Genomic DNA, 12,549 nt, shown 5'->3' on the forward strand with positions numbered 1-12,549 from the left:
TCCAGTGAATATTCAGGTCTGATTTCCTTTAAGATGGACTGGTTGGATCTCCTTGCAGTCCAAAGGACTCTCAAGAGTTTTCTCCAACACCACAGTTCAAAAGCAGCAATTCTTCGGCACTCAGCTTTCTTTATAGTCCAACTCTCACATCCATACATGACCACTGGGAAAATCATAGCCTTGACTAGACGGACCTTTGTTGACAAAGTAATGTCTCTGCTTTTTAATATGCTGTCTAGGTTGATCATAGCTTTTCTTCCAAGGAGCAAGCATCTTTTAACTTCATCGCTCCAGTCACCATTTGCAGTGATTTTGGAGCCCAAGACAATGAAGTCTCTCACTGTTTCCATTGTTTCCCCATCTATTTGCCATGAAGTGATGGGACCGGATGCCATGATCTTCGTTTTCTGAATGTTGAATTTTAAGCCAACTTTTTCACTCTCCTCTTTCACTTTCATCAAGAGGCTCTTTAGTTCTTCTTCGCTTTCTGCCATAAGGGTGTTGTCATCTGCATATCTGAGGTTATTGATATTTCTCCCAGCAATCTTGATTCCAGCTTGTGCTTCATCCAGTCCAGCACTTTGCATGATGTACTCTGCATATAAGTTAAATACGCAGGGTGATGATATACAGCCTTGACGTTCTCCTTTCCTGATTTGGAACCAGTCTGTTGTTCCACATCCAATTCTAACTGTTGATTCTTGACCTGCATACAGATTTCTCAAGAGTCAGGTCAGGTGGTCTGGTATTCCCATCTCTTTCAGAATTTTCCACAGTTTGTTGTGATCCACACAGTCAAAGGCTTTGGCGCAGTCAATAAAGCAGAAACAGATGTTTTTCTGGAACTCTCTTGTCTTTTTGATGATCCAATGAATGTCATATTTGTTGATAACATAATGGTTCCTACCTCATATAATGGAGTAAGATATATCAATATTTCATGATGTTCCACAAAGTGCACTTAACACCTATCAGAACTCTGTGTTGGTTTCAGATACCATGAAGCAGAAGTGAGACCAACTGAGCCAAAACCCATTTGATCTCTGGGTCCTCTGCCTTTTCTAAATCCAGTTTCAACATCTGGAAGTTCACGGTTCACATACGGTTGAAGCCCGGCTTGGAGAATTTTAAGCATTACTTTGCTAGTGTGTGAGATGAATGCAATTGTACAGTAGTTTTAACATTCTTTGGCATTGCCTTTCTTTGAGATTGGAATGAAAACTGACCTTTTCCAGTCCTTTGGCCACCACTGAGTTTCTCAAATTTGCTGGCATATTGAGTGCAGCACTTTCACAGCATCATCTTTCAGGATTTGAAATGGCTCAAATGGAATTCTATCACCTCCTCTAGCTTTGTAGTAATGCTTCCTAAGATCCTCTTAACTTCGCATTCCAGGATGTCTAGCTCTAGGTGAGTGATCACAGCATCGTGGTTATGTGGGTCACGAAGATCTTTGTTGTATAGTTCTGTGTATTCTTGCCACCTCTTCTTAATATCTTCTACTTCTGTTAGGTCCATACCATTTCTTTTATTGAGCCCATCTTTGCATGAAATGTTCCCTTGGTGTCTATAATTTTCTTGAAGAGATCTCTAGTCTTTCCCATTCTATTATTTTCCTTTATTTCTCTGCACTGATCATGGAGAAAGGCTTTCTTATCTCTCCTTGCTTTCCTTGGAACTCTACATTCAACTGGTATATCTTTTATTTTCCCCTTTGCCTTTAGCTTCTCTTCTTTTCTCAACTATTTGTAAGGTCTCCTCAGACAACCATTTTGCCTTTTTACATTTCTTTTTCTTGGGGATGTTCTTGATCACTGTCTCCTGTACAATGTCACAAACCTCCAGATGATGGTATGACTGTATAATTCTTCCCTCCTCATCTCACCTTCCTACCAGATGCAGAGTCTCAGCACCAGGGCTGCAACTGTAGGTGCCAAAAGCAAGGATAATTCCTAAGAAGAAATTCTAGCCTTTAAACCTTAATGTCAGTATTCCCAAGGACTTGGTAGGGTGAGCCATGCCATCTTCCCATCTGGTAAAACAGAGGCTGGCAGGGAATACTGTTGGGTTGCTTGGTCATTCAGATAGGTATTTCTGTATTTATGCAACCCTATACTGCATCAGTGCATTGGTATGGAGGCACCTGCTAGTACTGCTGTTGTCAATCTGGACCAGCACAGGGTCAAACCTAACGTTTTTCCCAAAGGACCAAAAGTTTGGGCAAGAATAAGTGACAAATGGAGAGAAGGAAAAGTAATAGCTAAGGATAAAAGTATAAATAAGTGGATTATGTAATAAGGGAAATCCAATAGTATATTGATGCTCTGTGAGAGACTTAGAGCAAGAGATGGTATTGTCTCTTAGCTCAATTGCACCAGATACCACAAGGGGTGAAGCCATATGTTGCTGAAACAACTTCCTGCTTTTGGCACCTGGCATCGTCAAACGGAATTCTGCAAGCCTGAGTGCCATTGTTCTGGGAGACAATTTAGTCATATGACATGATGATGGACTATATGGTTGCTAACTCAGTGGGACCCTGGTAACACGGCAGAATCTTCTGACTCACCATATGGTGTTAACACTGGCCTTGCTGGCAAGATTGAATCACATTACATAAGTCTTTTGATAATACTGATATTAATAAATAAGTGTATCGGGAGATTTAGTTAAAGCCTCCTCAGGATATAATAAAATGATCAGCCAGAGAAAGAACTCAATTTTGCTAACCCTCAACTAGATTCTATGCTAAACAGTTCTGCACAAGTTCATCATATGGTACAAATAACAGATCAAAGGGGGAAAACAATTAACATAATTGTACAAAAATATGAAGGCCATCTAATATGGCCTATTAGATGAATTACTGGTTTCTTTGAATTTATCCCTACTGAGCTCCTCCAAATGACAGACATACTCACACTGGAATTATTGCTCTGTTCATTATATAAATGTTACACTAAATCTAAGCACCCAGCCCCCCCCCCCAAAAATGACCATTTTGTTGTAAAAGAGACTTGGCTAAAGGCCAGGAAGTCACCTGTGCAGTGAAGAACTAATCTCACCCAAAGAGATGTCTGGCTTTTGCTGCAGCTACTGGTAGGTGACCTCTAGGTCCTTGGAACATCATACCCAATATGGCATATTTGTCTGGGGCCTTGGGCCACCAAACAGATTAACAATGTAATTCATGATGATGTAATTTGTTTGGTCCATGTAGTATCACTTTTATCTTTGAAAGGGACTGGAAAGTATCATCTCAACTGCAGGAGAGGGCTGGAGACGAAAGGTCAGTCGTATAGGCAATATGTGATTGAGCAATCCCCCAAAACTCTGGAAACCAAACGCTCAGGTGAGTTTCTGTAATTGGCAGTACTCCACGTGTACTGTCACATGGACACCAGGGAAATAATGCGATCCTAACTTCACAAGGAGAAGAGGACAGAAGCCCTGGGTTTGGTACTTCTCCTGAGAGTTGCCCTGTGCACTTCTTTCTCCCAGCTGATTTCACTCTATACCCTTTCCATGTATTAAACTGGAACTTTAAGTAGAAGAGCTTTCAGTGAGTTTTCTGAATCTCTCTTAAAAATTATTAAAATTGAAAGTGGTTTTGGGAACCCCCCAAGCTGTAATTGGTGCCAGAAATAAGGGTGGTCTTTTGATACTGGTCCCTTTAAATTGTGAAGTTGGCCCAGATTCCTTGCAGTTACTGAAATACTAAATGCACTGTAATACAATGACTATCTTTAAGTAAAATGATCTCTATAATGGCTGACATCCCAACTTCACCTACAACTCTAGTCTGACAATTTCTAACTGTAAAACTATCTATTCTTTAGTAATTTTAAGGTATTACACAAATAACTCCTTCATTAGTAGTATCAAAAATTCTAGTTTTCAAATGAGACTCAGACCTGTAGGAGACTGAAGGGAGTTTTTTTATTAGCCTTGGGCTTCAAAGTATTTCTATTTCATTTTAAAAGTATAATAATTTTACATATACCAAGAAAATAACTGACAAATCATACTATATATCCATGCTGAAAAGAGAGGAAATCTGCCTGAAGCCCTGGTGGAGGCCTGTACATACCTATCCTTCATAAAATCTTATGGGATAAGGGATGAAAAAATTTTTCTGAAACTGAATTCTGTGTTATTTCCCTCAACAAATTCTATAAAAATAGGTTTGATCCATTTCTTGTAATGTATCAGTATACTTTACCCTAGAGTTAACCATTTACATAAAACAGTATTAACATTAAGTAGGTGAGGTTTATAAAAACTATAGTCATAAATCTTGAATATTGAATAAATTCCATGAGGAAAAAGAAGTGATGAAGAAATCCATGAAAAATAAGTGAATTATTTTTTGCCTTTTGTTTTATTTTTGGACCACAGTAAGGCCAGAGTACTTCAAAAAATACTTTCCACCCTAGGATTTGTTGAAGCCAATACTTAATATTTAAGACAAACACAGGAAAGCACACACATTCCATTATGTTCCACAAAACCAATCTAATTTGACTTCAGAGACAGAGTCTATCCAACAAAAAGTTGGTGTGCATGAGCCCTTCGGATTCTTGTCTGATCCGAAATGTGAGCATTTTTACATGAATAAGCTATATACCAAGTAAAACAAGTATAGGCAAGCATGAAAAACATGAAAACATAACAACAACTTCTGCTCATTAGTTATCTTTTCCTGATTTAGGTTCTTCATTTTTAATTATAAGTTCTATCTCATGATTCTTTACTTATACAAATATTCTGCCATTGTTTTATTGCATGCACTTTAATCTACCTAAATCCATTGTGGAATGATAGGAGAAAGAAAAGGAATGAATAATCACCTAGATAAATTAATACACTATGAGGAAATACAATCCAGTGGACATTCCACAATGACTGATTTAACTATTTTTTAAGTTTATGTATAGTCTAAATAATAGATGCAATAGCAACTGTTTCTAAAATATGATTTGACAATGGGAATGCTATATTGCAAAAACCAACTAACCCACAACCAGTAAGAAGACTTTGAAACAAACACAAGGTTCCCTGTCTAGAGGAAGGAAACCTCCAAAGATACATAATAAAATATATCTATCCAAAACAATAAAGGAAAACATCATAGTCTCTACCTCCAGAAGCTTAAAAACTATGGAGAAAAAGTATTGGTTACTTCCAATCATGTTCGACTCTTTGCGACCCCTATAGACTGCAGCCTACCAGGCTCCTCTGTCCATGGAATTCTCCAGGCAAGCACAGTGGAGTGCGTTGCCATAAGGCAAATATAAAAGTAAAGCATTTGATCAGTACATTATCCTATACTTTAACACAGCATACAACAAATTACAAAGTGATCATTCATTACATGTACCGTTTATATTAGCTCATTTACATATATATATATATATACACACACACACACACACACACATATACACACACACACACACACACACACACAGTTCCTTTGGGCTTTCCTGGTGGTTCAGTGGTAAAGAATCTGACTGCTGATACAGGAGACACAGGTTTGATCTCTGATCTGGGAAGGCCCACTGGAGAAGGAAATGGCAACCCACTCCACTATTCTTGCCTGGACATCACCAGGGACAGAGGAACCTTGTGTGCTACAGTCCATGAGGTCACAAAAGAGCTGGATATGATTAAACGAATGCACAAAAACAGTTCTTTTATATTATCTATTTCACTGAAGAGATTCATCCATCTCAAATGTGTCGTCCTTTACTTCATACTACGATATCTGCCAAATTAGTTGGGAGTGATTTGTGTCAGTCTATGATTGGGTTCTCTATTCTATCTACTGATCTATGTGCTTATTCCTCCACCATTACAAGAGTCTTGCTTAAGACAGCAATATAGTATGTCTTAATATCAGCTACAGTGATTCTTCCTACTTCATTCTCCTTTTTCAAAACCATTTTAGCTATTTTAGTTCTGTGGCCTTTCCATATGCACTTTAAAATAAGCTTGGTTTTATCTTTTAAAAAAATCTTCACTAAATTTTATTTATCTTATATTTCGTGCCCCCAAACGGACAAGAAGCTTGTCTTCAGTGTCAGAACTGTATGCTATACTTATTAAAATTTCACGTATAAATAGCACAATACTATTTGTAAAAGAGGACTCAACAAATATTTCCTCAGTAAACTACTTGCTGAAACAGTCTATCAAGAAAACGGGAATAACATTTTAAGAAGTGCAATGACGCACCTGAACATGTTCACTGCCAAGCAAAAAGAAAGACAAGAAGGGAGAAAGAAGAGGGATGGAAGTGGTCATAGGTTGATAAGAGAAAGAGAGAGTACATGTGTGTATGTGTACATGTGTCAGACAGTGGGAAAGAGAATATGTAAATTTTGATAACAGAGACACTATAAACATTTAGATATTTAACCTAAAGAAGAGATGACTTCAGAAAGCATAATGACTATAAGATAAATTAGATGATTATATTTGACTCTGAAGGCAAAACTAGGACCAATGATTAGGAGAAAAAGAAATTCAGCTTACCATAAAGTAAAATTCTGTAACATTGGAGTTGTCCAATAATTGAATGAATAGGATTCATTTAACATTAAGTTGTTACTGTTCAGTAGCTAAGTCATGTCTGACTTTTTGTGACCCAATGGACTGCAGCATGCCAGGCTCCCCTGTCCTTCACTATCTCTCAGAATTTGCTCAAATTCATGTCCGTGGAATCAGTGATGCTATCTAACCAACCCAGCCTCTGCCGTCCCCTATTCCTTTTGCCTTCAATTTTTACCAGCATCAGAGTCTTTCCAGTGAGTCCACTATTCACATCAGGTGGCCAAGGTACTGGAGCTTCCTTCCAATGAATATTTAGCACTGATTTCCTTTAGCATTGACTGGTTTGATCTCCTTGTTATCCAAGGAACTCTCAAGAGTCCTCTCCAGAACCACAGTACGAAAACATCAATTTTTCAGTGCTTGGCCTTCTTTGTGGTCCAACTCTCAAATCTGTAAATGACTACTGGAAAAACCATAGCTTCTGACTATATGGACCTTTGTCAGCAAAGTGATGTCTCTGTTTTTAATATGCTGTTTAGGTTGGACATAGTTTTCCTTCCAAGGAGAAAGGGTCTTTTAATTTCATGGTTGCAGTCACCGTCTGTGGTGATTTTGAAGCCCAAGAAAAAAAAAATGTCACTCCTTCCACTTTTTCCCCTTCTATTTGCCAGGAAGTGATGGAACTGGATGCCATGATCTTAGTTTTTTGAATGCTGAGTTTTAAGCCAGCTTTTAAACTCTCCTCTTTCACCCTCATCAGAGGCTCTTTAGTTCTTCTTTGTTTTTTGCCATAAGAGTGGTGTCATCTGCATATCTGAGGTTATTGGTATTTCTCCTGGCAATCTTGATTCCAGCTTGCGATTCATCCAGCCCAGGATTTTGCATGATGTACTCTGTACAGAAGTTAAATAAGCAGGGTGAAAATATACAGCCTTGACGTACTCCTTTCTCAATTTGGAACCAGTCTGTTGTTCTAGGTCTGATTCTAACTCTTACTTCTTGACCTGTATATAGGTTTCTCAGGAGACAGGTAACGTGGTGTGTATTAACACCTCTTTAAAATTTTTCCACTGTTTGTTGTGATCCACACAGTCAAAGGCTTTAGAATGGTCAATGAAACAGAAGTAGATGTTTTTCTGGAATTCTCTTGCTTTCTCTCTGATCCATCGAATGTTGGCAATGTGAACTCTGGTTTTCCTGCCTTTTCTAAACCCAGCCTGGTACTCAAGCAGCACTGAGGGTTGAAATGGATTTCAATCCAGATGTCAATATCAGAAACATAGTTGATACCCAGAATACTGTGTTGAGAATAATTATAAGACTGCATATATAGTCGGTGGGAAAGGGTCCTATGATCAGTTAAGAATATCTATCACAACCTGGCAGAAAGGAGGGTAACAGAAATACCTTATATTTACTATCTCTGTATCTGGATGTATTATTTTCAGAAATGATTATTCCTTGTTGAGAATTTAGATGTGAGCCAAGTAAAGTGTCTCTAAACTCCGTAAGTCTAGGACTATCCTTTAAATGTTTGATGAAATGATATCTTAAAGTATTTTTAAATGATAGTCCTCAGCTACAATCTTGGATTACTGCTTAAGCAACAAAAAAGCACTTTGGGGTTCATATACTATAATTCACTCTGGAGACCACAGTACCATCTTAAAAACTGCACTGTACTTTACAATTTTTAATGTGTGCATGTTTTAGTTTTCAGTAAAATTTGTGATTATCAGATATCAACAGAGAAAAGCATGCAAATAGGAAAAGTAAAATTGAGATCTGAAAAATACAAAAATTTTTAACCAAAATATTATTTTAATGATGTCCCAAAACATTACCAATTAAATCAATCATCATAAGATATCCACAACATAAGATACCCACATCAAAATAAACACTGAGGCAGAAAAATTTTTTTCTTCCCCCATTCCTGTTCTTCACAGAGATTACACTTATCACTTGCAACTCAAAAGAAACACCCATTGCTATCTTGGCATAAATTATCCAAAGTGAAGTCACTAGACCAGCAGCAGTATCAGTAGCATCACCTGAGAAGGTGTTAGTTAGTTAGTTAGTTAGTTTAGTCACTAATCGTGTCCGACTTATGGGGTTCCAAGAGTCGGACACAACTTAGCGACTAAAACTAAGTAACTAACACCTTCTCAGGTGATGCTACTGATCCTGCTGCTGGTCTAGAGATGCCAATTCTCCAGCCCCATCCAACCTACCAAATCAGAAACTCTGGAGTTTTAACAGCCCTCCATATGACTCTGATGCATATCCTGAAGTTTTCAAACCACTGTCTTAGAAAATGGTTGCTCTTTCTAACACGCCAGGATCCCTTTGCCTGCTTCTCCTTAGTGTCTCTGCTCTCCCACATTTTGTACAACACTAAAGATTTTCTCATCTGAATGATTAATTCACCAATAACTCTGGGAGGATTTCCTACTTTCTTTCCTTTTAAAATGTGAGGCTGCCTTTTAAACCATCCAATAAGTTTTAACATTTTTTATTACACATAAATTATGAGATGTTTAAATAGAGATTTTTAACATTTGAAAACAGGCATAAAAGCAGGCCTATATAAAAGTCATTTTGTAAATGGCCTTTTTCTTTTCATTCCATCTGAAACTATATACCAAATAACACATTTGTAGGAAATTTTTAAACGAAATCATTACACCTGTCAGTTTACAAAGAAGAAATCATCCCATGGCCATCAAAATGATCACTTTCTTACAAAAACATCTCTTCTGACATTTATATAATCCACTCCTTCACTGCATCTTACTCACCTGTGTACATAATGCAGCTGATGAACTGAATCAATTGCTATCACCATCTCAGCCAAGTAAAATCGAGCCATGTCTTCAGGCAATCTATCTTCAAATTTGCTGAGTAGAGTAAGCAAATCCCCACCAACATAATAATCCATAACCAGGTACTAGGAATGAAAATATAAAATGTACTCAATAAATACGAGTGAAAAATCAATGTACTTAATGTACAGCAAGGTCAAGCAGCACCAGATCAAATACTTTTCTTGTTAGTTAACAAGAAGCTATGCAAGATGACCAGGAGCACTCACAATAAGTCTTAAAAATTTCATAAAGTAGTAAATAAATCTTCTAACAACTGGTACAGGGAAAAACATGGGATTATCATTGCTTTGATGTTGTCTTTAAAAGTGAAAAATAACATCATTATCGTCAACCTACAACAACAGACCACAGTTTTACCAACATTTCATATAAGATAGTCATTTATGTTGAATAAATTCATCTTCATCATCACTATATTTTCCTTATTTCATCTTGAACCAGTAAAGACTTTTCTTAGGTATACATAAACAGAGGAGAACTAATTTTAGATACAAACTCTGATGGGTATGTAATATTGTGATTTATAATAAGAAATATATATATTTTTGGAATAGAGCAGAGAATTTCTTAAAACCATTGGAATTTAGAAAGATGGTAATGATAACCCTATATGAGAGACAGCAAAACAGATACAGATGTATAGAAGTTTTTTGAACTCTGTGGGATAGGGCAAGGGTGGGATGATCTGAGAGAATAACATTGAAACATGTATATTATCATATGTGAAACAGATCGTCAATCCAGGTTCGATGCATGAGATAGGGTGCTCAGGGCTGGTGCACTGGGATGACTCAGAGGGATGGGTTGGGGAGGGAGGTGGGAGGGGGGTTCAGGATGAGGAACACATGTAAACCCATGGCTGATTCATGTCAATGTATGGCAAAAACCACTACAATACTGTAAAGTAATTAGCCTCCAATTAAAATACATAAGTTGAAAAAAAAAACATTGCAATTTCCCAAATGACAAGATAAAGGTGTCTTTTGTTATTTATAACAAGTTCCTTTCAGCTACACTAGAGTTTATAAGGTGACTTTTGGAAAACCTCTAGGAAACCTAAGGATGAGGGCTAGTTGCCTGGGGCACCAACCAAGAGTAGACTATCAGAACTTTCAGTCTCACACCCTCACCCCCAGAACCCTCACTCGTGACCTCCAGGGAAAGGAACTGGAAATTGAATAAATCATCAACATCCATATGATCCAGCAATCCCACTCCTGGGCATATATCTGGAGGAAATGATAATTCAAAAAGATACATACACCCTCAATGTTCATAGCAGTACTATTTATGACTGTGGAAGCAACCTGAATGTCCACTGATGAAAGGATAAAGAAGATGTGGTATATATACATAATGGAATACTACTCAATCCTTAAAAGCATGAAATAATAACACTTGCAGTAACGTAGATGGATGTAGAGATTATCATATTAAGTCAAGTCAGTCAGACAGAGAGAGACAAACACCATATGGTATCGCTTTTCTGTGGAATCCAAAATGTAACACAAATGAACTTATTTTCAAAACAGAAACAGACTCACTCACATACATGGAAAACAAATGTAGGTATGGTTACCAAAGGGGAAAGGAGGTGGGAGAGGGATAAATTAGGAGTTTGGGAATAGCACATATAAACTGTTGTATATAAAATAAACAATAAGGTCCTGCTCCATAGCACAGGGAACTACATTCAATCTTCTATAATAAAACATTATGGAAAAGAATATGAAAAAGAATATGTATTATATGCATGTGTATGTATGTGCATACCTGAATCACACTGCTATACACTAGCAACTAACACAGCATTGTAAATCAACGATGCTTCAATTAAAAAAAAAAATCAATGGCCAATTATTTAATCAATCTAAGCAATCATGCTTAAGTTGTGAGGCCTTCATAAAAACTCAGCCTGGGGTTTTATAGAGCACCTAGGCTGACGAACAAGTGGAGGTGCTGGGAGAGTGGTACAGCCTGGGAGTGGGCATGAAGCTCTGTGCCTACCCTTCACATCTCTTTCATTGGGCTATTCCTGAGTTCTGTGAGCTGCTTTAGCAAAGAAACTGAATTTGAGGAAAGGGTGGTAGAAAAATCTCTCATCTACAGCCTGGAGGTCAGAAGCACCAGTAACAACATGGACTTTGCTTTGGGGAGTATATAGTGGGGACATCTTGAAGGACTGATGCCTTCTCTCGGTGGACAGTATCAGAATTGAGTTAAATTAGAGGACACCCAGCTAGTGTGGGAGAATTACTTGACGTGTGGAAAATCCACACATCTAATGTCAGAAGTGAAGTAGTGTGCAATAATGTAAATAAAAACAATAGTGTCCCGTTACAGCATGTGTACACCAAAAAGATAAAACAAGGAGTACACAACTAAATGCAACCTGGGCTGTTAGATTAGAGACTATGTCTGTCCTAACTTTTCGCTATTTTCTAGACTTCTTCGTTATTTCCTGGATATGTATTACATACACATGAGTATATTGTTATGTTACATAGTTTATGTTATACTAACATAACATAACACTAACATAACATAGTTAGTGAGCGAAAGCTAAACATAGTGGAAAGAAAGAAGGTTTTGTACTCAGAAAGACCTGTATTCAAATTCTAACTGTGGGTTATAAGTAGCTTTTGAAAAATTAATTCCTTTGGCACTTTACCTTCTTATCTATATAACTACAATAATGATACTTTCTCCAGAGTACAGCATTTACAAGAAGGTTAGTAAACAGAATATATTTAAATGCCAGTTATAATGTCTTTAAGGTGATTTTATTATAGAAGAGAGTTACTATTTCAAGTTTATTACCAAGCTGACATTAAGATTTAAAAGTCTTGAGAAAATTCACATTCTTATTACTATACATTAAAATTATAAGCATGGGCAATTTTGTTAAATTAAAAAAAAAAATTTCATTTTGTTAATCCCTGAAAATCAGGAAAACAATATATTTCAAATTATGGTCTACGGTTTACTTGCTGTATTTACTACGTCTAATGTTTAACAGACTGTCAAGAAGGTTGCGTGTGTGTGTGTGTGTGTGTGTGTGTGTGAGTAAAGTTGCTTAGTCATATCCGACTCTTTGCAACCCCGT

The 12,549-nt window shown here is 37.2% G+C and overlaps 1 protein-coding gene across 7 annotated transcripts in view; it reads right to left on the reverse strand.

The window, feature by feature from the left end:
* CDC42BPA (CDC42 binding protein kinase alpha (DMPK-like)) overlaps positions 1-12,549 on the reverse strand; it is a 298,104-nt gene that overhangs the window by 159,891 nt on the left and 125,664 nt on the right. For all 7 annotated transcript variants that reach the window (XM_010852881.1, XM_010852884.1, XM_010852883.1 and 4 more), the window contains exon 5: positions 9,357-9,505. In XM_010852881.1, coding sequence (XP_010851183.1) covers positions 9,357-9,505 — 149 coding nt within the window. The remainder of the gene's footprint in view (positions 1-9,356; positions 9,506-12,549) is intronic.

This window comes from Bison bison, unplaced genomic scaffold (assembly GCF_000754665.1).
Source record: "Bison bison bison isolate TAMUID 2011002044 unplaced genomic scaffold, Bison_UMD1.0 scf7180017864317, whole genome shotgun sequence".
Classification (NCBI taxonomy): Eukaryota; Metazoa; Chordata; class Mammalia; order Artiodactyla; family Bovidae; genus Bison; species Bison bison.